At 38.6% G+C, this 27,746-nt stretch overlaps 1 protein-coding gene across 1 annotated transcript in view; it reads right to left on the bottom strand.

Moving 5' to 3' along the window:
* The window catches only part of LOC117408926 (solute carrier family 4 member 11-like), a 42,582-nt gene extending 26,063 nt beyond the window's left edge, over positions 1-16,519 (bottom strand). Inside the window, exons 1-5 of the mRNA XM_034014386.2 lie at positions 16,276-16,519; positions 6,880-6,930; positions 5,226-5,348; positions 2,543-2,589; positions 1,163-1,388 (exon numbers count right to left, since the gene is read on the bottom strand). Of these exons, the coding sequence (XP_033870277.1) occupies positions 1,163-1,388; positions 2,543-2,589; positions 5,226-5,348; positions 6,880-6,930; positions 16,276-16,312 (484 nt within the window). The 5' untranslated portion in view covers positions 16,313-16,519. The remainder of the gene's footprint in view (positions 1-1,162; positions 1,389-2,542; positions 2,590-5,225; positions 5,349-6,879; positions 6,931-16,275) is intronic.
* Between the last annotated feature and the right edge of the window lie 11,227 nt (positions 16,520-27,746).

The following is a 27,746-nucleotide window of genomic DNA, read 5'->3' as shown; positions in this document are numbered from 1 at the left end:
TGTTCAAGACTGAACAGATTAAATTATTTTAGCCTGTCTGCATACGACATGCCTTTTAAACCTGGGATAATTCTGGTTGCTCTTCTTTGCACTCTTTCTAGAGCAGCAATATCCTTTTTGTAACGAGGTGACCAGAACTGAACACAATATTCTAGGTGAGGTCTTACTAATGCATTGTAAAGTTTTAGCATTACTTCCCTTGATTTAAATTCAACACTCCTCACAATATATCCGAGCATCTTGTTGGCCTTTTTTATAGCTTCCCCACATTGTCTAGATGAAGACATTTCTGAGTCAACATAAACTCCTAGGTCTTTTTCATAGTTCCCTTCTTCAATTTCACTATCTCCCATATGATATTTATAGTGCACATTTTTTTTGCCTGCATGCAATACTTTACACTTTTCTCTATTAAATGTCATTTGCCATATGTCTGCCCAGTTCTGAATGCTGTCTAGATCATTTTGAATGACCTTTGCTGCTGCAACAGTGTTTGCCACTCCTCCTATTTTTGTGTCGTCTGCAAATTTAACAAGTTTGCTTACTATACCAGAATCTAAATCATTAATGTAGATTAGGAATAGCAGAGGACCTAATACGGATCCCTGTTGTACTCCACTGGTTACCTCGCTCCATTCTGAGTTTGTCCTCTAATCAGTACTTTCTGTTTTCTACATGTTAACCACTCCCTAATCCATATGCATGTATTTCCTTGAATCCCTACTGCGTTCAGTTTAGGTCATTTTCCATTTCCTGTGGTAAAAAAAAATTGTGAACACCATATATGCTTTCCAAGAAGATCATTTTGTACCATGAGGGTCTATACTGAACTGATCTCAATGACGGCAGATCTAAAAAGCTGTTCAAATCTTGAACCAGGAGCCTCCCCATTCATAACGACAGGCTGAAGAAAATCACATGCACTGCCAGCTGAGGCTGTTATTTTTAACCTTGATACACAAAGGGTCTGACTATAAGGACATACCCTAGATCAGTCAAATAGACCCCAAAGTCTAGATTATGCCGCCTTTGGTCACTGCATTATTAACTAAGATATGTTCTGTCTCTGTTATACTTTATCATACAGTACATGTATGTTTATTATTGTCAGGGCAACTTTTCATACAGAAGCTGTAATTGCCCACAATTCTAGCAGGCTCACCATTGCCCTCTTGTGGCCTCCCTGCATCTGTGAACAGCATGCTCATGACGCTGTCGAAGTTGCAATCGGGTTCGTTGCTGTCCTGGGCCACGTGATGCAGCATCTCCCTGAGCATATCGTCCAGCGAGGCAGCTGTCTCATCCAGGAGGATACTGGCTCGGGCCAAGAAGCCGTCCAGGTCGCGATGAGCCCGGATCTCCTCCTCGAAGTTCATGAGCTTCACATACTGTACAGGGGAGACACGAGGCAAGGCCAACCTCTCATCACTCAAAATGTGAGATTCACACCATTTGGTCTTAAAAGGAAAGCAGGTTCAAATTAAATGTTCTTAGTTTTTTTTCAAACTCCTTACCTTTTATGATGTTTGCAATCATTCTGAGTAACAAGCTCTGATAGTAGTCAAGTTGCATTGAACACAGAAAAGGCACATGTGTGCATTTAGAAAACTATACAATTGAAGAGACAACCTTGAAGAATGCAAGGTAATGGAGTGGAACTTTATAAGACTTTGTTATGCAAGACCAATGTATATTAACTAGCATGTAGTATTAACTAGCATATATGGCGCTCCTTTTTTATTTCACTGTCAGATTCAAGATCAGGAAGGCTGTGGATTGGCAAAAGAACCCTAAACAGTATGTGGCATGGAGAATTTCTCCATTACTTCAAAAACACTCACTAACAGATCATCTTAAAGAAACACTTCAGCTAGTGCCTTATTGATTCAAATGAAACAATAGTCTGCTTTACTTGTTTCATATAAGATTTCCCTTAAAGTCCATATTTAAAGGCAGTATCTGAAACATTTGTCTGCTTGAGTTTTAAGATTGATCTTGCACGTACAATATAAAGTCAACACGACTTAACTGATTTATCAAAACTGGTGGATCATAAAGCCATGAAAGCACAAATCGAAACTGGTGGATCATAAAGCAATGTAAGTACAAATTGAATTGAATTGGTGTCTGCTTTCATAACCTAAATAGCAATGGATCTTGCATGTAGTTTATTAGGAGTTCAATATCCACAAATTGAACAGCTGGAAATATTGTAATCATAAGTTAGATGCCATGGATACTGCGAAGAAAAGTGTTGGTACTGGTCTATAGAACAGATAAACAGGAATTAAACTAGAGCTGAACGTTTAGGAACGGGACATTTAGAATGACCTCAGTCACTACCTGTGTACCTTTCAAGTAGTTCATTACAAGGATGCTGTGAACTGATGGATGAGAATAGAGGGAGGGTGGAAAGACTTGCTGTCAAATTGTAAAGATTTTCTTCCAGTTTATGTTAATAAATTAAATATCTGCAACAGCAAGCTGTAAAAGAAAGCACTATTGAGGCACTAGAACATCTTCAACATGATAAAGCAGTTACCTTTTTTGATGTATGCAGTAACACACAACCTGCATCATCAGTATCTGCTGGAAAAAACAAAACAGAGACACAAGTCAATGATACAGTTTCACCAACACTACACGCAATCAGTTTGTGGGATTTTAAGCACAATTCTACACTAAGGTGGATCCAAGCTCTGATTGGACCTGACTGTGCTAATGCTAAAAACGTAAGTGGAATATAAATGTCATCTGTATGTTTTTTTTAACTGATAAGGGATGAATTGAGAAACATAAAAAAATGTTAAAAATAAGCACATGAATCTATGTAAATTTAACCCAGAGACTTTTAACACAGCAAGTGAGAGTCTTAACCACAATACAAAAGAACAGGGCTCGTCTGCACTCGTGGTTTTAGAGCTTTTAACCTCATCTTATCCTATCGACAGAGGTCTGGACAGAATCCATAATGGCAGTGTATCACACAACACTATATAATGTATTCCATTCTGCCACACGGAAAAAAAAATCAGTGGCTTCTGACAACACCCACGACGTGTGTGAATGGATAATGATTGTGTTGTATTGATTGTGAGTGACATAAATGTCAATGCAGAATACAGTTTCAAGGTACTGGTTCTAGGTTGCACATGAAAACTTGTGGGAGGTGGGTGCAAAGCAGTGAACCTCAGCACATGGAAAGGGATTATAAAAATTGGGTGGTTTGCGTGTCACCTCAAAAACCTCACACATATTCAGCTGCAGGAACGGCAACTGAAGTTTAGGAGATTAGGAGATTATAATGTAATTTATCAAAATTACAGTGTAACCCTTTATACAGCCGGTAGTGGATCACATTTGCCCCACAATGCCATTCCACTTCTCTCATTCTCTTTATAAGGCGGAGCACAAATAGTACGGTCTGGTAACTATGGCTCCTGAATATAACGTTTTAAAGTACAGCACTGTAAAGCAGTACAGCACTGAAAATGTTTTTAATTAACACTCACTGCGCTTTCACTTTTTCCATGAAAGTAAATGTTAATAACCCTAGATAAATTGACATGGGAGAAGGGATTCTTGGAATACTATTGCTAACAATGTAAACATTTGTTACCAAAGCTCTGTATCCAGGAAATCCCTCATACGTCTAATCCTCCCTGTTATTAACTCTCTAGAACACAATCAGCCCGCCTGCTTGTCCTTGCAGAAGAGGAAACCCTTTGAAAAGCCGGGTCCCGTGAGCTGAAACCCAAAGCACTATAATAAGAGGCTGTCGGATGTTGAGCGAGGGTCAGCGTTGAGCCGGCAGACATTTAGAAGAAAGGCAGTGTTGACGTGAGGAAGCCAAGCCCCATTGTGTGGCGACTGATCCCCATTCCACCCTAGGGACCGCATATTGCTGGATTCATACTGGGAGCCCCAGGACCCAGCGACAGTCAACCCCCTCCCATAGTCCTGGCACAGCACAGCTGGACAGCCCAGAATAGAGTGCCTTTTGCTTTTAACTGTGGGAGAAAGTGCTGGAGAGCCATAAAATGGAGTGTTTTTGTTTTTCATTATGAAGGTGCAATATTGTATGATGACCCCCCCAGCAAGTTAGCATAATTTTATTTTTGTGGGACACATATGATCCTTGTACCTTAAAGAGTTGTGTAATTCCGTCTTTAAAAGTAAGTTAAATGATTTAATATTGAAACGGTGGAGGTATTCAGATCTGTCCCTGTTTAGATCAATTGAATAGAATCCATAGTCTGCTTTTTCATGTATTCTGACATTTGGGGAGTTTCCATGTGTGGTTATTTACACGTGAAGTGGTGATGTGCATGCACGTTTGGTAGAACAGCTCAAGAGGATCAGGTTTGTGGCCAAAAATAACAGCCACAGAGAGGGATAGGGTACATCTAATTTACTTGTGAGCATGACTTAAAACAGGGGAAATCCATGCCCATTTTCACATGGAAACATTGGAGAAACCCACATTTCATGTGAAAACGTCCACTGCTTCCAATCCAGACAGTCTTGGGAGCATATGAAGGTGTCTGGCACAGATCTCTATAATTCTACGACTCTGCCAGTTTTCAGCAATGGTGATCTGCAATAGCTGGGTTGGACAGTTTCATTATATACCTCCGGGTTAATTATTTTCTTTTTTATTTAATTAATAAGTCGTGTGATAAAGTATTTGAAATATTATTCACTACTAACAATATGCCACCCCACCAATGGACATTTGAAAAACTATTTGGGCAAGAGCAGCAAAACACATTATTAAACAACCAGGGACAAGGCATTTACAAATCACAGCTTTATTACACAAGCTTAACACTGTGCTTTAAAGTTTCACTCAGAAAAGATGCCACCTGACAGCCATGGATTTCCAGGTGAGATTCTCTCGTGTACCTATTCTCTGTGCATGGAAACCATTGCTCATTTGCTCATGCATAGCATTCTCGTGCTGTCTGCGAAAAAAATTAGAACAGACACGGAATCTCCCCCATTGACTCTCATTTGCATATTTTCTGTTTTAAAATCTCAGTATATTTAAAGTTGGAACTGAACTAAATATTTCTGCATTAATCATTTTCTCTGGTCTACATGTATTTTTTTGGTAGGTACCATCTTTGTTCAGACCAATTGGTTTGCACAATGTAAGAGCTATACTTTATACACACACACACACACACACACACACAAGCACACACACTTGCTTCTTGACTCACCAGTGCCCCCTTGCTTGGCTTCGACATTGATGAAGAAGCGGACGTTGTCCTCCGTGGCAATGGGTGTATCCGGACCTTCCTCTCGGCTCTCACAGACGCTGTCTGGGTCGCCCTCCTGTAACGCTGTAAAGAACCGCGGTAAAGCACACAGTGATGAGAGACACAGACATAAGACACACAAATATCTATGCATATACAGCCTTAGCCTCGAATGCAACATTAACACACAGGAAATTATGCATAACTTCAAAAGCTCAATCAACTATTACAAAATAACAGCTGGTTTCATAGCCCCCGATTAGAGCAATGTTAACTTTGGTAAGGTAGTCCAAGATTCGTGAAACCAGCCATAAGTCAAGAAGATAAATGTTTCAGCTAGTGCTTTTTTCAGGGAACACTTTTCAAAAACATTATTGCAAACTGAAGAAGGCACTAACAGAAACCTGTGTCTGCTTGATGCCATTTCTTATAGTTTTACCTTAACACACAGTGATCTGCAGATACATGTTTTTTATTCACATTTAAAGCCTGCAAACTTATTTTATAGGTTAATAAAAAATGCAAACAGGTTTTGCGAATAGTTGCATATATCCAGCTGATTTGTTTAAGGGTTGTCATTTAACACTGCAGATTTTGACAAATATGTAAACTGCAAAAAATACAAGATTATAAACTATCAAATATGTAAACACCTGACATCCATTCCCACCATGTCTCTCAGGTTTTTCATTGGGGATGAGCCTTGCTATGCTGTAACCCTAAACATCCTTCTACTTCTTGTATACTGCAAAATTGTCACTTTCTTTTCACTACTGAGCACTGAAAAGGTGATTCACGTTGTGTATTTTAGTTTTTAAATAAAAGGTTATGTTTTTATCTGGTTAAAAATAATCTTAGTAATGAAATGCAATATGTTAATTGGTGTGTTTTTCACAGTATACATATAAAACTATATATATATATATATATATCGTTTTTAAATGATTGTTTTGGATTTTTACACATTTTTAGTGCTGTGGCTGGTTTCACCATATGCAACATATAAAACTACTTAAAACAACAGTATTACATTATTGGTAACACTTTACATTGAGTTTCTAATTATTCTATTTACATGGTAGTTACTTAGTAAATATATGTGTACTTACACATAATACGTTATTATGCATAGTTACAATGTACTAAATATGTCATTTCTTCTGCATTATATAACCCTCATCCTAACCCTTTTCTGATACAATTATGTACTTACATATATTGTGCAAAACAATGTACACATAAGTACATTGTAACTATGCATAATAACATTGTAATTATGTGTAAGTACACATGTAATTAGAGACACTAAAATGTTACCAAATTATTTGTGTATTACAAATGTACATAACACAAGATGATCACATTAAAGTGTATTCACCTGTCACATCCAAAATATCCCCTGTGGTCCCTTACAGTACATGCATACCCATGTTAAGTTGCCTATCTGAGCTATACTTTATTATACATATGGGTTTTTTTTTTATGATTTACAATGATTTCTGAATATTTCTGAGTCAAAATATCAATATGTTGAAGAATCTCAATGCCCCAGTGTATTGTTAATGCCAATACTGTACAAGGCTATAATGACTACAATTATTCAAAATTTACTTACCCATCTCTTGGAAAAGGTATCCATTCTTGGACATACCTGAAGGAGGAACTTCTAAAATCAAATAAATAAATAAAACAAGAAAACAAATTAGACAAAAATCTGATCAAGCAACTTAGTAGACAGCGTCTGCTTTATAAACTTGGCAAATCTACAGTGCACGACTCATTGAATGACAGACACACGCATTCATTTTATAAAACAATGAAAATACATTAAATAAACAATTGCCGGCACTAATGGACAAAAGATGTTTATTGTGGGATTTCACTCACGGCTCCCACACCCCGTTCCAAACCGTAATGAAATACTGTTTTAGTTTTTTCAGATTTCTGGCCAAAATCAAAATGGCTACTGGGACCAAAATAGAGCTCTGGCCACCAGCTACCAGATAAATGAGTTTAAAAATACCTCTATATATTTTGAGTCACCATCCAGCACATTCCAAGATTTTCTGACCAGTGTTGTAATGCCAGCAAAGGCTTGTAGGCAATAATCTGCAATAATGTTTTGTTGTGTTTTATCTCTAAAATTGCAAAACAGCAGCTAGCGGACCTGAATGCTATATATCATCCAGTGATTAGTTACACAAGTTAGTTACACTACCTCACACTTTAATTCCTTAAGCAGGCATGTATTACAGAATGAAGAGACACGCCCTGGGGATGGTCATATCAAAGCTGGCACAGTGCCTGATTTTTTTTTTTTTCAGGAGTCCCAGGGCAAGAGGTTGAAGTAGAGAGAGCAAGGATCAGGACCAGAGGACACAGTTGGAAATTTAGTGGAGGTAGACTTAGGACAGAGGGGAGGAGACCCTTCTTCACACAAAGAGCGGTGAGGGTATGGAATGAGCTACCGATAATTTAAGACCCAACCTGACAAAGTTTTGAGATCAAACAGCTACTAGGAACCGGGTGGGCTTAGATGGGCCGGATGTTCTCATGATCAGGACTGTTCTCTGATTGGATTTGCTCTTCTGGTAGTGTTTGTTGGGTTGCTGTGGCCATCTTTCTAGCAGCCTTCCATTCCAGCTAGCTTTACAATACTTCAAAGGGTCTTACAATTTGCTTCATTCCAGGTTACCGCAATGCTTTCATTATACACAACATAATACACAATAGAGCCACACACTCCAGAATTAGTTGCAACTATTTGTGGTACTACAGCAGATGGTTTCAAAATGTTAGCTCTAGTCTGCGGTTCAAGGGGACTGTATGGAATGGTTTATCTAGCCATGCTGTTGATGCTGAATTTAATGCTGAAGAACTGTCTACCATAAAAATCCTACCAGGTAGCAAGCAATTCACGTGGTACTGGGTTTGTTTTCTGTAAATTGTAATCTATAAATTGTAATTAATTTATAGCATTGGTTAATCACAACTTTTAAACATCAAAACAGTGTTACCTGAAGCCACATTGATGTGCCCCCTCTTCTACTCTACCTGTCCAACCTGAAGCTACTCTGGTGACAGAAACAGCTGAACCACATGAACCAGACACCCCAGCCACTCGGCCTATTGTTTCCATGGGATTGAGATCATAGAGACCATGCAACCTCTTCTATCTGAGTACTCCAAGGTTCTGGAAACAGACATAGACATATACACCCCCCTCCCCAGCCTGGCTGCTAGAAGATTAAAGGCAGGACATCTACTCAAAACAATATGCCTGTTGTGTCTTGTGCAGACAAACACACAGTAGCCTTGAAACATTAGCACTTATATAGCTTATATAAATTCAATGTTTCAATGCTGCAGTACTGCATTACAAATTACAAATGTATTTATTTAACTAGGATAACCCTTGCTATGTACATCTCATTTCCAAAGGCGTCCCGGCAGAGTCTGAGAGTGAATGCTATCTACTGTACTTTAACTAGAGCTCCACTTGGGGCTGTACCGTATTTTAGAAGCTTTAGTAGTACTTGGAAAATCTTGTATTCAACTAAATCAAAGGATTTTGTTTAGTCAATCAATACACAGTGTAGTGCACCAATGAACCTTAATCCATGACTAACAGAATACTGTGTGTTGCGTTTAGCAGGGCATTTGATGTGGAATGTTGAGGACAGATACAGTTTGAAATAATAGATTAAGGGGCTCCCGAGTGGCACATCCAGTAAAAGCACTCGCTAGGGTGCAGGATGTGCTCTATAGCCTGTACGTCGCGAGTTCGAGTCCAGACTATTCCACAGCCGACAGTGGATGGGAGCTCCCAGGGGGGGCGGCGCTCAATTGACCAAGCGTCGCCCTGGGAGAGGGAGGGTTAGGTCGGTCAGGGTGTCCTCGGCTCACCGCGCACCAGTGACCCCTGTAGTCTGGCCGGGCCCTGCAGGCTTGCCTGTAAGCTGCCCAGAGCTGCGTTGTCCTCCGATGCTGTAGCTCTGAGGCGGCTGCATGGTGAGTCTGCAGAGTGTAAAGAAATGGGCGGCTGACGGCACACGCTTCGGAGGACAGCGTGTGTTCATCTTCGCCCCTCCCGAGTCAGCGCATGGGTGGTAGCAGTTAGCTGAGCCTAAAAAATAATTGGGCATTTCAAATTGGGGAGAAAATAATAAAAACTAATTGGCAACGACTAAATTTAAAAAAAAAAGAAAAAGAAAAAGAAAGAAATAATAGACTAAATAAGCTTAAAAAAGGGTTAGAAATTTTACAATCCACATTTTTTTGTTATGTAGTTTAGCTTCATTGCTGTTAAGGCCAACATATTTAATACAGTAATGTATTTATTACAAGTGACCTTTTAAAGTACTTTTGGGGTCTATTTGTGTTGTGTTTACTGAATTTACATAATCACACAGAGAGCTAACCAGCAGGATTCATATTGAGTTAAACAGCAGATGAGTTTAGTTCTGCTCTGTCTAGATCATTAATACCGACTCCTGCATGTTTATTATTCAGAAAATTCTATTAATAGTCTGGCATCGTGAAATCCATTAAAAAATATAAATTGGAGTAAATTAATGTGTAAAGGGCAGGTTATGTTTATACAATCAACCTCTAATTTATTACTTAGGTCTACTGTTATACAATCAATAAGAACCACTCACAATGATTGTAAGGGAACATGTGACTGTTATTTAAAGCAATTTTTTTAACAGAGAATAAACACCTATTAATTTATTTAAATTAATTAAACAATTAATTAAATTCAAGAAGCTCTATTTCGAATTGTAACAGTATAAAACTAGCATGGAAAATCTTGTAACGGAAGAAACAAGCAGTTCAATTACTGTTCAGAGTCATTCTTTATTTTAAAACCACTAAAATAATTGTATTCTTCTGGAAATGTGTTTTGTTCACAGTTTTAACCCCTTACGGTCCACAAGGAATTGAGCGGTTGTTCAAACCAGGGGTGTCACTTCACAAAAGACTTGGGGGGGCCCCTCTCCATATTAATAAAACTCTGCAACAAACCATTGCATGAATAAACCTAATGAAGCAACGAGTATCGGCTAGGGTTCATTTGTGCAAAGATATCAACCAGGACATCAAAATCAAGGTTTTTGGGTTTTTTTTTACCAATGATCTTTCAGTTGCCATTACAAACAGATCACTCAGACAAAGATTGGTCATGTAAGTTCGTAAACAGGTTTTAACCAAACTTAAAACAGAACAGATGCTCACTGCTTGCAGTGATTACTGGAAGAGTGGTGACTACGTTGATGATTTTTAGTAATATAGAAGTATAAGTAATAGCAAGTATCCTTTTAGAATTGTACCAGCTCAAAAAGAGAATAAAAACTACCAGTGGCGTGAGTTTAGGATTTCGTTCTCCTCTTCAACTCAGTAACTTCTTAATTAGTTATAGGCCCGGCGCCAGGTTTTTGTGGGCCCCGGGCAATGGACCTCCAGTATCCCCCCCCCCCCTCCCCCCAACCTTCAACCCCAAATAAAAAATATTTTTCTATCAGAAAGCTTTTCATAATCAGTAGTCCGTCGCTAAACTGGACATGTCTGGAGACATGAGTTGTCTTATTTAAAAATAATAATAATAATAATAATAATAATTCTAATAAATCTGTACAGTAGGCCTATACACAAATTAAATGAATACTTGTAGTGCACTTTCTTTCTTTCTTTTTACTTTAGCCTACCGGTAACACACAATACGGCTAAAGTAAAATGTGTAAATGCTGCTGCATTTTTTTACACATTACTGCAAGCTGGAAAAAAGAAAAGAAAAAAGGGTAGATCTGAAAAGTTTCACTGCACTGCATGCATACAGTTTAGTTTAGTTTAGTTTAGTGAAAATGAAATGTTTCAGTGCTAAAGGCTGCTTTACTCATAGTTGCCTGGGTGCTGACGCCGGCCCTGGCTATTATTTTGCTATTTGCTTAGTTGCTGTGATGTGATAGATCTTATAAGCTAAGCACTTTTACTGACAAGTTCCCAGAACACATCTTAAACACTTGAACAGAATTATTAGTGAAACGCACCTTTCTCTTTTGCTTTTTGTAACACAACATACACAACAGCTGCTATCGTTCAGTTTGAATTTCAACAAATGCAAATTATCACAATACTCTGGGAGAGGCTGTTGCTGTGGCATTTATTTAGGCAGAACAGTTTTAAAACATAGTAGCATTGCAGCTTTTGGCAAGAAAAAAGAGAATGTTTCATTAAAAAATGATACGTTACTAGTCCCTGCACCTTCAATGTCCCTTTTAACTTCTCACAGAAACTACCATTTGGGGGGACCCTGGCGAGCTTGGGAGAGGCAGCCGTCCCTGTCGGCACACCCACCCCCACCCCAAATGACACCCCTGGTTCAAATGGTTTCTTCTGAAAATACATTTGAGATTGACTCAAGTATCACAAGGAAACTGACCATTTGAAGGACCAGATGCAGTCTGTCAGTAAGTTTTAAACCCTGTTTCGTGCACCTCATTGCAAAAATAAGAAATCATCATTTAATTTGTGGAACCAAATGTCTCTTGTATCTTAAAGGGTTAAGCACTCTCCGTGTGTTTGTGTTCTTGTTTAGTAGAATGTGAATGTGAAATCGGAGTGAATTATAGACTTGAATAAATGTTTGTTAAATATGCCCAGTTGTTTTTCTGTAATGTTTCGGTTTGGTCTGAAAGTCTACCAGTCACTTGGCAATTTCGATTTTTAAGGAATTTAAATAATGAACAAGTCAATGATGTCATCTACGGGAGATGTATTTTTTTCCCCCTGGTGTTCCAAATACAATAAACAATTGAGTGTCTGTTTATAAATGTGTGGTGGCTACTCTAATCAAGTTGACTGTGTATTTCGTGTGCACTCTTTGCAAAGAGTGCAAGAGAAAATGCACACTCAACATAATTAAAAGTAACCACCAAACACTTTACAAGTCATTAAATCTACTTACAAAAATATAAAAACTGATATTAACATGTTATCTGTATATATAGAACCTGTTGTGGTTTTAAATCATTTGGAATTTGAGATTCTGAGTGCGAAATTATGCATACTGTACTTTCCGCTGTAAGTATTAAGTGTACAGTAATTGCTGCTAATAGATTCCAATGGGGGCATGACATAATGTTCACTTAAGAGAGCTGGAAAATATGTTCCAGTCTAATATAGAACAATAATTTGATTTAAAAAGTTTTCTTGAATGACTTAAGGGAGATTCATATCAGCTGTCACGTGATGTGTTTTTACATGAATAACGACTCCTAATACGACTGTAAGTCACCCTGGATAAGGGCGTCTGCGAAGAAATAAATAATAATAATAATAATAATAATAATAATAATAATAATAATAATAATAATAATAATAATAATAATAATCTAAAGACTTAAGACCTGTTCCAATGAAGTTGCAATTACATAGAATTAATACAGGATATTTGTTATGATTTAATATTGATGAATTGTATTTCAACAAAAAACAGCTTCAGAATTCAGGGAACACCTTGAGGAAATAATCCTGTTGTCTCTTTCCTGGCCCCTCCCTGTGAGAATTAGGTTAAGCACCCCTCCTCATTATTACTAGCTGCAGATCCAGGTGTGAAAGGGTGAGGAGATGTGACAAAGGAAGGTAATTTACAAAGCATGTGAAGAGAGATATGGATGATGTGCTTACAGTATATAAGATGCTGTAGTCCACTGCTGGGAACTACATTACTGTGCACTGCATACTTTTACTCTCTTTTCGATTGAATGGCAGTAGCTACATTCAGTAAATAAGCAGTAAATTAGTTGTACCTATTTTAGTATTTGCACCATGTATTGCCTTATAAAAGTAGTAATTAAATGTCAGCCACCAGCATTGTAGCTATTTATAGAAAGTGTATTGCAGATAAAATTTAAGCTAACCCTGCATATTTTGTTTTTCACTGTAATAATAAAGTGCAGATGCAGCCATGTTTTGTTATCAAGCCTTATCAGTTTTTCAGGAAACGTGTAGTATTGTACAGTATGTACACAAGGTCAGCTGCTGGTAGCATGGAATTCAGGTTCTCTCTGATGATGAGCACTGAAATCGGGACACCTTACCAGAACTTTAAAAGCTGCTTGCTGTAACTGAGTAAGAAACCACTTTACCAACACATTCTAAAGGGGTGCTAATTAATTTGCTTTACCATACAACGTGGCCTACAAAGTTAATCTATACGTAACAATTAAAAAAAAAAAAAGTAAAAAAAAAGTGAAAAAATAAAAGATTCTCACCACAATTAAAGCTAATTAGAGGTTAGAAAATGGAGTTTGAAGCATTGTTTAGCAATTGTAGCAAAGATGCTTTGCAACATGAGATGCTAAATTTCAGCTTAGCATGCTATATGACGCACAGCGTTTTGATCATTTTCAGCCCCGTTCCTATGTGAACTTTCTTTAGCAATTACTGTTTTATATTGTGTGCAAACGGATTAGTGTAACAACAGATTATACATAAACACCGAGGGCATTTTTTATAACCCACAGAGATCTTCTACTGTAAATCAAATGTGAGCACATTTCCCTTAGTTCTTTCACAGGAGCACAAATGCATAGAAGGGCTTTGTGTCACAGATCTACAGTGTAACTAATCATTGCGTTGTAGATAAGTGTAGTGATGAGATACAAGGGACTGGAGTTCTGAGAAACATAGAAGCAAGAAGCAGTATATGAAATGAAAGCCACTTGAAGAGATATTACAAATTTTTGTGGAAAAGCAGAAGATAAGTGAGAATGATACTGTAGATCTCAAGGAGCTATCCCTGAGGACAAAGTAGGCCCTTATATTTCTGAAAAATACGGTTTCAAAAATATCCTACATTAAAGTACTGTATGTGGCACGAAGTATCCTACATTAAAGTACGGTATGTGGCACGAAGTATCCTACATTAAGGTACTGTATGTGGCACTAGAAGCAAGATATTGCAGCATACAGGGTATTTTAGGCGCTCCTGTGTCTTGTAGAAGTTTAAGTCAGAGGATGATGCCTCCAGTGTAAAACTTCCCCTTTTCTCTCTCTGCGAAACTGATACTTGCATGTTATAGTCCTGAACTAATCTTTAATTTGGGACTTGCTCATTTCTTGGGACACACACATACATGCACGCATGCATGCATGTACGCACACACGCACGTACGCATACACATCCAAAGGTAACACCCATATAATTTTTTTTTTCTTTTTGTTTTTAAAATCTTACTAAACAATCTGGAACAATCAATGAGAATGTAGAGTTTATTCCAGCAACTGCAGCTGCCCCCTCCCCTCCCTTTGATGTAATACCAAGCTTCGCCTTGAAAGTCGCCATTAACTGAAACAGATTTCTAACTAAATAACTGTTATATATTAGGAAGCCACATTTGTCTTGTCAAAATTAACTGCATTATTTTTTTTAACCAGCATTATTTAAAAATCTACTAGCATTCATGTAAATGCACCTCTTTCTAATCTGTGATGATTTGACTGCTTGTTTTCAATGCACAGGAAAAAAAACAGAAATGTAATCTGGCTGTCCCAACCTTTTCGCTCTGTATAAAAGTAGCACACTCTGTTGGAGTGACTAAATTAAAACAAAAAAAACTTTAAAACCATAGTTTTAGTACTTTTCATTTTCAACAATATAAAATGTGTGCTACAGTGTTGCCAGGGATATGAATACCCCTATTACAGTATCTAGTAATAGAAGTGAAACAAAAAGAGGCTGTATTTGCAGCTTGACTTGTGAACTGTACCGTAGTGTGAATGATCTATTACAGCTCCATGTTATTACGTGGGTTTATTCAGCCAGGTTTAATATCTCACATGACTATTTGCCAAAAGAAAATTCTCTTAAAACTACTTCTGGAAACACTCTTCAATCATTTTTTTAATTTTTCAAATTGCTTCCCACCCACTTTGCATTCCGGTGTACATCGAGCGATGTTGCATTAGAAATGTTGCGGGGACCAGCACTGGTATTTACATTTACTGGATCCGAAGACAACCCAAAGCCCCAGTGCATTATTTGTCAGAAGGCTTTGTCATACGACTCTTAAACCATCATTTATCTACAAAACATTCACAATGTGAAAAAGTAACCTTTTTAAACAAAAGAAATAGGAACTTTGCCTTCAGCAACTGAGCAAAATGAGCAAAATGACAACATTGCTTGATGAACTGGTAGCGAAGATTCAAGCCCAGGAATCTCATTAAGTTATGTACATAATATAAACACTTTACTTTCTATCTGTACTTATACCTATAAGCCTACAAATTAGTTTCAAATTAGTTTCTGTGAGAAAAATCCAAACACCAAGGTTGGGAACCACTGCTGTAAAGACTTTAATACCCAACATACCAAAGCATGTAATAATTGAATAAAGAGCTGGCTGTCTTTAGTAACCCAGTATAGAAAGAAAAAGGTTTCTGCCTTTCTCTTGTCTTTCTATGGGTAGGTTGATCAACAGCATGACGGCTCTAGAGGATCTGTGATGACCCACTTTATGCAAAGCAGGAAACCTTTTCAGAACAGCTTGTATTTATCAACTATTAAAAGCAATATTAAGAGAGATGAGCACTTATGCTTCCTATTATTAAGCTGCTGGACTTTGTTCTTGGTTGGCGGAAAATTATGCTACCAGAATAAACTGCTGTAGATGAAACAAGACAAGACTGCTTGAACCAAAGTCCCAATGCAGAATGATAAATAAATGCTTTACAATAAGTATTCCTACAAGTTTGTTCAATGGAAATAATTTGGCAGCAAACAAATATCCCACATCTGCTTTCTACCACTGAAGACCAGAGCTATTTTCATAGGCAAGTGATACATCTGGTCTACTTCCCCCTTTTTTAACATGATGCATATGGCAAAAGCTAAGTGTGTGCTGTGCATATGGCTCGGGTTAAGTAGGAGATCCACTGGCACACATGTTACAGGCTGTACTGTGATAGAGCTCTGACGCTATACAATATAATGTAATGTTCTTACCGGAGGGCTCAAAGTGAAGAACTGTTGTGGATTCCATGGTGCAGGTGTGGGGACCTCTCAGTCAACCCATCATCATCATCATCATACTTATCCTCCTCTTTCAAAGCAACATTGCCACCTGCACTTCCATCGTTCCCTGTCACTGTAAGATCTCTCTCAGTGCCAAAATGAAACTATCTGCCTTTGTAACTCAATGCAAAGTGAGCCAGTCAGACAGGCAGGCAGGCAGGCAGACAGGCAGGCAGGCAGGCAGGGAAGGAGCAGGGGAGGGAGGGGTAGAGAAGACTCTCCTCTGGGTCCCAGTGCCTGCACAGCTTCAGATCTGGTTAAGTAGGAGCTAGGCAAGACTGCTTTCAATTGTTGTTGCTGTTGTTTCCCATCTGCCCATATGAAATCTCTAGTATTGTTTATTATACAGAATTTCTAACTGGATCTACTTCTATTAGAGAATGCATGGGACATGAATTAAGTTTTGTTTTAAATTTGGGAACATATAAAATTACTATGACAAGGTGATGACTTTCGAGAATAGAGAATCATTTCTGTAGTTGTTTTTAATTCTTACACAGAAGTTGTACACGACTTCCCAAGCACTCTTACTGTACACTCTTTCTTACAGTACCCTGAAACAAACAGCTTTCCCCATATTATTAAAACATGCAGTGCAGCATGCTACAAAATGAACAATAGCAATATTACCTTTCAATTCAATGTGCTTTTTTAAAGACATTAAAGAGAAAGTAGCGGGGTTCCGAAAAATATAGCTTTACACATCCCCGCGTGTTGCTACAACTGTTTAAATAACGAATCTGTAATTTTTCTTTTCATTGTTAACATCCTGACAACTATTTACACTTAGAACTTTAAAGTCTGTTTCAAAGCTCTTTTCAAAATGGCCACTGATAGTGTAAGGATTATTGCCCACATTGTCAAACAGGTAACACAGCAATAACGATCCATAACGTGGTACTGAACAGAAAATAACTTGTTATGTTTGGGGTTTTTTTAATCGCTCTTCCTGCAGTGATTTAGAAGACAGATCTCAAACCCCAGTGCACTAGAATGGACATTTTTAAATGAGCCTATGTTTATTGCAAGTTAAGGGTTAAACTCTGATTATTCTTTAGTAATGTGCGGCCCGCTATAAACATTAGGTTAAATGGGTTTTCTGGATATCCGGCCCGTGATAAAAGTTTGGTTGCGCACCTGCCTAGAAAATATTAAACATAATTAACTGACAGCATTGTTAATTACCTCTCTGAAACAGGTTGTAGCAGGGCAGGGGCCCTGCAAGTGAAAAAAATGTTTGTTTTGTGGCAGGGAAAGGGTGAAAAGCCTCCCTGCCAAGCTAATTGTTTTTGTTTAATTTAATTGTTCAATTGATTTAATAGTATTATTATTTTATTTAATTATTTGTTAATTGTTGTATTCCTTGAAAAATGTACTGTGTGAAGGTTAAACCTACGTTTGGTTTATGTGTGTTTGTGTAAAAGTGTTTATAGGTTCTGTATGTCAGGTAAACAGCTTAGCTGTCCTGCATGTTAGTCAGGGACCTGCAAACGTTTAGTAAGTGCTCGGAAGAGCTAGGTGTTATTTTTGTTTTGTTTGATTTATGTATTGTAAGGCAGTGTGTTGTGTGAGACAGCAGGGAGGGGGTTAAAACCTCCCTGAAGGAAAAATGGCACCTTTTTGTATTTAGTTAATTAGTTTTGTTAATTGTTTTATTATTAATTATCCCCTGCACCTGGTAGCTATTGTAAATTAGAGCCAGGTGCAGGGTATTTAAGAGGAGCAGTCAGTTTGCTCAAGGCTGCTGAATAGAGGGAGGCAGAAAGAGGTGCTCTGCTTCCCAGCAGTCATAAAAGAGTAAGTGCTGTGTAAACCTGTGAGTTTGTGTCGGTGCCAGGTAAACAGCTTAGCCGTCCTGCGAGTGAGTCAGGTTCCAGTGTGTATAGTAAGCGCTCCAAAAACGGAGTTAGGTTTTTGTTTTGTGCTTATTTTGTTTCTGTTTAATAAAATTAGCGCAACCGCGCTTTGAAAACGCCATTTCTCTGTCCTGGGTCGTAATTTTAAAGGGGCACGAACCCCTGTTAGGTGAAACCTTTTCACAGTATGAAAATAAAAGTGTGCAAAGAAAGCTCCAAAAAATCAAATTAAGTCTCTGGGTAACGTTTTTATAGGGGCATGAACCCAAAATACGACCAGCTCTGTCACAAGGGGTTTAATCAAGCCCTTTGTCCACACACTACGAACACAGGGGTACTACAGTACAGAGGCCCAGGCAGGTTCCACTGCTGTGCGCATTGTGTAGTGCTGATGAACACAAGCAGTCGACTTTAATAATAGCTACTGTACTTCTATTCTTCTAATAAAAAATGTAATACATCTCCAGGAAGCACTGCTGACACCACAAGGACAAGCTGAATTTTATCAAACTGAATAGTGTCTAAGAGGCCATCGATTAATGTTTCAACAAGTATAATGCGTGGCAATCGCCACGAAATAATAACTCAACTGAGGTCAACTAACACTTGCTTTCAGAACAATAAACCCCTTGAAGAGTTTTAAATTACAAAAAAAAACGAATCACCCCCCAGGATCTGTTTACAGTAACATTACTGTATCGGCCAAAACAAAGGTCATTTCCCCCCAGAGAAATGCCTGATGTCTTGCCTATAATATGCTTGTTAGCCTGCCATCATTTATAGTTAGGCAATACCCTTTATCGTGTACCCGTTACCATAGTAAAATCATAACAAAGTATACTGCATCAGTGAAAACATGTCAGACCATGGTAAACTATAGTAAATAGTATGGCATAGTATAAACATAAAAAAGCATGGGAAAACTGCACAATTACTATGCATATTTACCTTTTATAAGGGTAATACCCAACATGGAGGGAACTGACTAACATTTAGGTAATCCTGTTACAGTAATTCAAGGGGCTATTATTGTTATTATGGGTTCAGACATGTGCAGTATACATGTATACTTTAATATCTTGTATATTGCTGGATAGACCCACATGAAATTGGATAAAAGCATCTGCCAAATAAACTAATAGAAGGTTCTATTGGTTGATGTGTTTTATGTTTTGACCTGTTATTTCTCTCTCTGGGCAGGTGTTTATATATATTACAATAAGTATTCCTACAAGTTTGTTCAATGGAAATAATTTGGCAGCAAACAAATATCCCACATCTGCTTTCTACCACTGAAGACCAGAGCTATTTTCATAGGCAAGTGATACATCTGGTCTACTTCCCCCTTTTTTAACATGATGCATATGGCAAAAGCTAAGTAGTGAACAGATAGTGAACAGGTAGTGAACAAAAAAAATAAATACAGATAGTGAAAAAAAAAATGGAAACACCTGGGTAAATGAGGGACACCAAGTATATTGAAAGCAAGGGCTTCCACACAGGTGGCTTATTAATTAAGCAAATGACATCCCAGCATGCTTAGGGTTATGTATAAAAATGCTGGACAGGCCTGGCTGCCTATAATTATGGCTAGCATGGCTGCAAGAGGAGACCTCAGTGACTGTTTAGGCGCGTTGGCAGGATATATATCCTGCCAAACGCTTGTGGACCACAATTTTCAAATAGTGCCACAGATTCTCAATGGGATTGAGATCAGGACTTTGACTGGGACACTGTAGGACATTCACCTTTTTGTTCTTGAGCCACTCCAATGTTGCTTTGGCCTTGTGCTTGGGATCATTGTCCTGCTGAAAGGTGAATTTCCTCCCAAGCTTCAGTTTTTTAGCAGACTGAAGCAGGTTCTCTTGCAGTATTTCCCTGTATTTTTCTCCATCCATTCTTCCTTCAATTTTAACAAGATGCCCAGTCCCTGCTGATGAGAAGCATCCCCACAGCATGATGCTGCCACCACCATACTTCACTGTCGGGATGGTGTGTCTTGAGGCATGGGCAGTGTTAGGTTTGCGCCACACATAGCGCTTTGAGTATTGGCCAAAAAGCTCTATCTTGGTCTCATCTGACCACAAAACCTTTTCCCACATCGCAGCTGGGTCACTCTCATGCTTTCTGGCAAACTCCAGACGTGTTTTCAGATGGTACTTTTTGAGTAACGGCTTCTTTCTTGCCACCCTCCCATACAGGCCAGTGTTATGCAGAGCTATTGATATGGCTGACTGGTGCACCATTACTCCACTCCCATCCACTGAACTCTGTAGCTCCTTCAAAGTGATTGTTGGCCTCTCTGTGGCTTCTCTCACAAGTCTCCATCTTGTTTGAGCGCTGAGTTTTGAGGGACGGCCTTTTCTTGGCAGTGCCTGGGTGGTGTGATGCAGCTTCCACTTCCTGATTATTGATCCAACTGTGCTCACTGGGATATCCAAACACTTGGATATTATTTTGTACCCTTTCCCTAATCTATGCATTTCTATTACTTTATCTGTAACTTCTGTAGAATACTTTTTGGTCTTCATTTTCCTTCAGATTCACAGCCTGACCAATGATCCTTCAACAGTGGGTTTTTTATCCAGAAAATGTGACAGCAACTTTAATGGTTCACAGGTGGAGGCCAATGGTAAGGTAATTCTGTCCTCGTTAGGGCAATTTCTTTCATCGGTGTAAACTGGGAGCTTCCACAGCACAGGGGTTGAATACTTATGCAAGCAAGATATTTCAGTTTTTTTATTTTTCTTAAAAATGTTTCCCAACATAAAACCAATGTCACCTTACAATAATTGATTTTGAGTTTCAGTGTTTTAAAATAAAATATCAAACAGAACGAAATTTCAACGTACCATTTGTAATTTAGTAATATGAGAGAATTGGTCAGGGGTCTGAATACTTTTGCAAGGCACTGTATATATATATATATATATATATATATATATATATATATATATATATATATATATATAGAGAGAGAGAGAGAGAGAGAGAGAGAGAGTATATTGTTCTCATTGTGGTGTGATGGTCCCTCATGATGACAAGAATTAAGGATTGTATCTGTTTTCAAGCCCATTGTTGTATGTATATATATATATATATATATATATATATATATATATATATATATATATATATAATGCTTGTATGTATATACATTTTTTGGAATTATTTTGTTGTTGCATTGTTATTGTAATTTATTGAGTATGGACTAGTTAGATCTCCCTTTGCATTAGTACTTGCACTATTGAGATGTTCCTGTGCTAGCCCTGTGGGCACAAAATAAATAAACTGAACTAAACTAAGCTACCACCCAAATACTGTATACCTATTGTTGTTCTCTTATTTGTATTGCAATTATAGAAACAAACCCTACAGTAAATAAAAAATAATAATACTAAAACTGCAATTGCAGCAGTTATAAAATATATATTACAAAAATCCTACTGTTCAACTTCAGTTGGGTTGCAGCAAACCATCATACCATTAAGAGTGGCACCTATGGGATAAATGCTCAAGTGGGTGTTTAGTTCAAATTTGGATTACTGTGCACTGGTCTGATTTTATCAGTTCCTTATACAGCATATAGTTAATGGCCACAGTGGATTCTTAAATATTCGTTGGTATGCAACTAAGTCAAAGGTACTCAGGGTAAAGATTTATTTCTGGTAACGACTCTAGAATTCCAGCATTCTGGCTTATCAGACATTTTGTCTAAAGTCCAAATATTTTCCAGAATGTGCTGCACTACTGACATTACAGTCTGGTCTTGAGGCACTATGGCTTGCACTGGCACCACTTATTAGCACATATTTTGTCTAGTGCAAGTCGTAAAATCTCCAAAAGATTCAAAACAAGTGTTGGCCAACCCTCCTTTGTAACTTTGGTAGGGCACAATTGAACTAGAGGTCCTGACTTTCTGAGGGGTGTCCTTAGTAAAGAGGGTTAAAAAAAAAGGTATAAGCAAGCATTTATTTTTTTACTTATTGTATTGGTGAGTTAGCCTGTTAGCCACTTGTGCCACCCCCATATGACACAACTTTTATAGGTTTGTTCTTGGGTTTTGATAATACATTTTTTTTATTTTGTTTTGTTTTTTGAGGCCATTATTTATAACCTGATTTGACCCCTTTATTCTTTTGAACACAAACAAAAATGAATAATTTTTAAAGATGAAATCCTTTTTAAAAAAACAACACAAATGTAACATTTTCCTAGCATTACTTAATTAAAACCCCCTGGAGGATGGGCTTCTATGTGTGTGTGAGCCTTAGGTTCTACTCTTCTGTTGTAAAAGGTTTGTATAGTGCCTGATAAGCCCACGTTGAAAATACTTGATCTTGTGTCATTTATTGTCAGTTTTTCAGACCAAGAAAGGATATCCCCTTTTTAATTTCAATTTCAATTTCTGAGTTGAGTTACCTGTTTAACCCCTGTTTGGCTCACGGTTCCTGCATCCCCTGAATTAAACTGAACTGGACTTGTTTTCTCCTGTTGTGCACATCTTGTGTTCCACATACTATACACCATATGCATGAATGGTGTTATACTGTGTGTTAATATGGATGATCAATCAGTACATCTTGTGAATTTCTTCTGCATATATTTTTGGGTAACAGTTTACATTAAGTGTCTCTAATTACTGTGTATAGTAGTTACTTAGTAAATGCATGTGTACATACATAAAATGACAATGTTATTATGCATTGTTACAATGTACTTAATGTACAGTGTATATATATATATATATATATATATATATATATATATATATATATATATTTGCATGATATATGTAAGTACACAATTGTATCAGAAAATGGTTGGGCTTAGGGTTAGGTTTAGAGTTAGGAATAGGGGGTTAGGTTTAGAATTAGGTTTAGGGTTAGGGTTATGCAAAAAGATATAGACATTATGGGGCTGATGTAAGGATAGGCAAAATCCAAACTGCCTTGCGGCCAGGCAGTTATTTTGAACTGTGGGCTATGTAAGTTTAGGGCAATGTAAATTACATAATACACACAAATACTGAGCTGGCCCAGAGGTGAGGTGAGAGCAATATGTACTGTATGAGATTTGTGGAGCGCAAAAATCAAACCAAAAAAAAAAAATACGTCAGAGGAAAGGCCTCAAATTCTCTTGGCACACAGAAAAGAAAATACAACTTTTCTGTGGAGGAGCTGAGAGTCCTTACGGCTGAGGTCACTCAGCATGAAATCTAGTTATTTGGAAAATCCTCAGCCAACATCACTTTTGCTACAGAGTCCACATGGTCCTCTGTAGTGGAGTAAGTCAATGCCGTCAGTGTTACCAGGAGGACAGTCAACCAGGTGATGAAAAAGAGAAATTCAGATATTAGGTCTAAGATGACTTGCGGAGCAAGATGAAAAAGCCTTACCACCACATCATCCAGCATCCCAAACAAAGTGACCCTGGGTTTGAATATGCAGGGTCTTCCCTGTCGTGCCCTTCTCCTCTGAAGGTTTTCCTGCCTGTCCTCAACAAAAGCCAAGCATCTCATCATCAGGAAGTGTACCACAGCAGCCATGCTGAGGCCAGTGACAGGTCTCTGAAGGTGTGTGGTTTTATACAGCTATTAATTACTTGCTTATATAAGAACATAAGAAAGTTTACAAACGAGAGGAGGCCATTCAGCCCATCTTGCTCATTTGGTTATTAGTAGCTTATTAGATTTCCATTACACGAGAGTAGATGTTAAAACTTCATGCTGATTTGAACTCGGCTCTCGCCAAGATAAGCACCAACTAAGACGTAGCTTTACAGTAAACTAATGTGATCCATATGTGTCTCCATCCATTTACGTTTCCTTCCATATGGTGATGTAGATATCCTTCTGTCTGGTGTTAATGGCTGAAGTGTAATGCTGGCTCCAGGGATCAGCTTATTTTGCCTCCCTGGCGCATCAGCACACACAACGGCTGCGATGCTGGCTCCGGGGATCAACCAAAGTGCGGCCTCCCCAGCGCATCAGCATGACAACCGTCTGGATTGAGCTAAGCAGGGTACATCTCTGGGGTTTTCAAGTGGGCACCGTCCATCCTCAGTGTTTCGTCGACTAGCCCACGACACCTCAAGAGGGCTCGACGGTGATTCTGGCGTCCCAGCATCACCCCCCTCCGTCCCCCACTCAACTCAGCCCAGCTTACTTACCTGTCCCCAGCCAGAATCTTTCCGTCTCAACCACAGCCAGTTGCTGCTCCTCTCTGCTGCTTCAGATAAGTTCTTCACTGTGCGACGCAACTCTTGGCCACTGAATCCGACGTCTCTGAGAAACCGGGTTGTAGAGTGTGCCACAAATCCTCGACAACCCACTTCCACTGGGTAAACCCGAACTCTCCATCCTCGCTGTTCCGCTTCAGTGGCTAGTTGAGCATACCGCAGTTTCTTCCTCTCATACGCCTCATCTACAGCATCCTCCCATGGCACTGTTAACTCTACCAGGTGAACAAGGCGTGCTGATCCAGACCACAAGACAATATCTGGTCGAAGGTTAGTGGTGGCAATCTCAGGTGGAAAAATAAGCCGTTGACCAACATCTGCCAGCATTTTCCAGTCTCTAGCAGCTTCCAGTTGTCCTGGGCGAGAATTGGTTTTAACACCTTTTCTTGGTGGTTGCTCTCCTGGGCGGAGGAATGTTGTCTTTTGTGTGTAATGTTTTGATGGAACAGGTGACAACTTATTGGTCATGTTACGCTTGTCTTCCAATGCTAAGGCCAAACATCGCAGCACCTGGTCATGGCGCCAAGTAAACCGTCCTTGGCTAAGACCCACCTTACATCCTGTCAAAATGTGCCTTAATGTTGCAGGTGATGAACACAAAGGACATGAGGGATCCTCTCCTACCCAGAGGTTTAGGTTCTGTGGTGATGGGAGAACATCATATGTTGACCTGATGAGGAAACTGATCCTGCTCTGTTCCATTGACCATAGGTCTTTCCAGCCAATCTTGCGTTGTTCCACACTCTCCCATCTCATCCATTCTCCCTGCTTGGCCTGGGAAATGGCCTTTATACACCTCATCGTTTCCTCCTGCTTTTGCACCTCGTTGACTACCAGCTTCCTCCTTTGAGCTGGGGCCGCCTTGTGCCATGTAGGAGGAGTTGAACTGAAACCAAGACCCCCTCTTCCATGCTGAACTTGCCCCATGATATCACCAATTCGAAGGGCAGCCTTTGCATCTTCCACAGCTTTCTTTGCTGTGGAATATCATCAAGCAGCTTCTTGAAGGATCCCAGGGTGTCAGTTTAAACAACATTACTGGGGAGTTGGTTCCAGACTCCCACAATTCTCTGTGTAAAAAAGTGCTTCCTATTTTCTGTTCTGAATGCCCCTTTATCTAATCTCCATTTGTGACCTCTGGTCCTTGTTCCCTTTTCAGGTAGAAAAAGTCCCCTGGGTCGACATTGTCAATACCTTTTAGAATTTGGAATGCTTGAATCAGATCGCCACTTAGTCTTCTGTGTTCAAGACTGAATAGATTAAATTATTTTAGCCTGTCTGCATATGACATGCTTTTAAACCTGGAATAATTCTGGTCTCTCTTCTTTGCACTCTTTCTAGAGCAGCAATATCCTTTTTGTTAGCGAGGTGACCAGAACTGAACATAGTATTCTAGATGAGGTCTCACTAATGCATTGTAAAGTTTTAGCATTACTTCCCTTGATTTAAATTCAACACTTTTCATTATATATCCGAGCATTTTGTTGGCCTTTATTTATAGCTTCCCCACATTGTCTAGATTAAGACATTTCTGAGTCAACATAAACACCTAGGTCTTTTTCATAGATTCCTTCGTCAATTTCAGTATCTCCCATATGGTATTTATAATGCACATTTTTATTGCCTGCGTGCAGTACCTTCCACTTGTCTCTATTACATGTAATTTGCCATGTGTCTGCTCAGTTCTGAATGCTGTGTAGATAATTTTGGATGACATTTGCTGCTGCAACAGTCTTTTCCACTCTTAGTTTTGTGCCGTCTGCAAATTTAACAAGTTTGCTTACTATACCAGAAGTCTAAGTAATTAATGTAGATTAGGAATAGCAGAGGACCTCATTCTGATACCTGTGGTACTCCACTGGTTACCTTGCTTGATTTTGAGTTTGTCCTCTAATCAGTACTTTCTGTTTTCTACATGTTAACCACTCCCTAATCCATATGCATGCATTTCCTTGAATCCCTACTGCATTCAATTTAGGTCATTTTCCATTTTGGATCTTATTATAGTTTCCATAAGTTTACATAAAACAGAAGTCAGGCTTATTGGTCTGTAGTTACCTATAATGGTTTGCACCTTGTAAGAGGAGGTGAACTTTTTTTGGATGGTCAGCAATTGCCCAATTGCAGGGCAAAATCCTTACATCTCATTATAATGTTTGCATCAGCTTAGTATTCCAGATACTCGCCCATTTCCGTGCTCTTTTCTTCATTTGAATACATTTCAATAACATTTAAATTGATTAATGGTGGCAAAGTGCTAATTTGATAGCAGTTGCAGAATGCCAGTTGAAAAACATTCTTTACATACACCACATTTTTAAAGACAAATATGGCTGCAAATATGGGTGCTTTGCAACCGCAAATCAGTTTGCAAGTATCCTTACTTCAGTCCCTAAGTACATTGTAACTAATTGCCCCAACATAAAAAGGAGACAAATTTTGTTTTTTAAACCAGCCAAAAGCAACCAAAAAACAGCACTTACATTTAAGATAAGAACCTATGCAATAGTCAGCGTGTCTGCAAACAGACAAGTAAGATAAATTTATGCCCATGCCCAAATTACTTTGAGGACCGCTGATTTAAAACTTGAATATATATATATATATATATATATATATATATATATATATATATATATATATATATATATATAAAATCACACACCAAGTTAAGTGACCTCCACCGGTGTTAAATTCTAGTGATTCACATGATTTCAGGATAAATTCAGCAGTTCCTGTAGGTTTCCTCTGCTGGGTAGTGCATTTCAAAGCAAAGACTCAACCATGAGCACCAAGGAGCTTTCAAAAGAACTCCGGGACAAAGTTGTTGAAAGGCACAGATCAGGGGATGGGTATAAAAAAAATGAAAGGCCTTGAATATCCATCCCTTGGAGCATGGTCAAGACAGTTATTAAGAAGTGGAAGGTGTATGGCACCACCAAGACCCAGCCTAGATCAGGCTGTCTCTCCAAACAGGAATGACCGAGCAAGAAGGAGACTGTTCAGAGAGGCTACCAAGAGGTCAATGGCAACTTTGTAAGAGCTACAGACTTTTATGGTCAAGACTGGTCAAAGTGTGCATGTGACAAAAATATCCCCAGCACTCCACAAATCTGGCCTGTATTTTACTCAAGAAAGACCATCTTGAATCCCGTTTGAAGTATGCAAAAAACACTCAGGAGATTCTGTAGCCATGTGACAAAAAGTTTTGTGGTGTGACGAAACTAAAATGGAACTTTTTGGCCTAAATTCAATGCGTTATGTTTGGCACAAACCCAAAACAGCGCATCACCCAAAGATACCATC

Source organism: Acipenser ruthenus, chromosome 2 (genome assembly GCF_902713425.1).
Source record: "Acipenser ruthenus chromosome 2, fAciRut3.2 maternal haplotype, whole genome shotgun sequence".
Taxonomy (NCBI): Eukaryota; Metazoa; Chordata; class Actinopteri; order Acipenseriformes; family Acipenseridae; genus Acipenser; species Acipenser ruthenus.
Note: the sequence above shows the minus strand (reverse complement) of the source record. Positions and strands in the feature narration are given on the sequence as shown.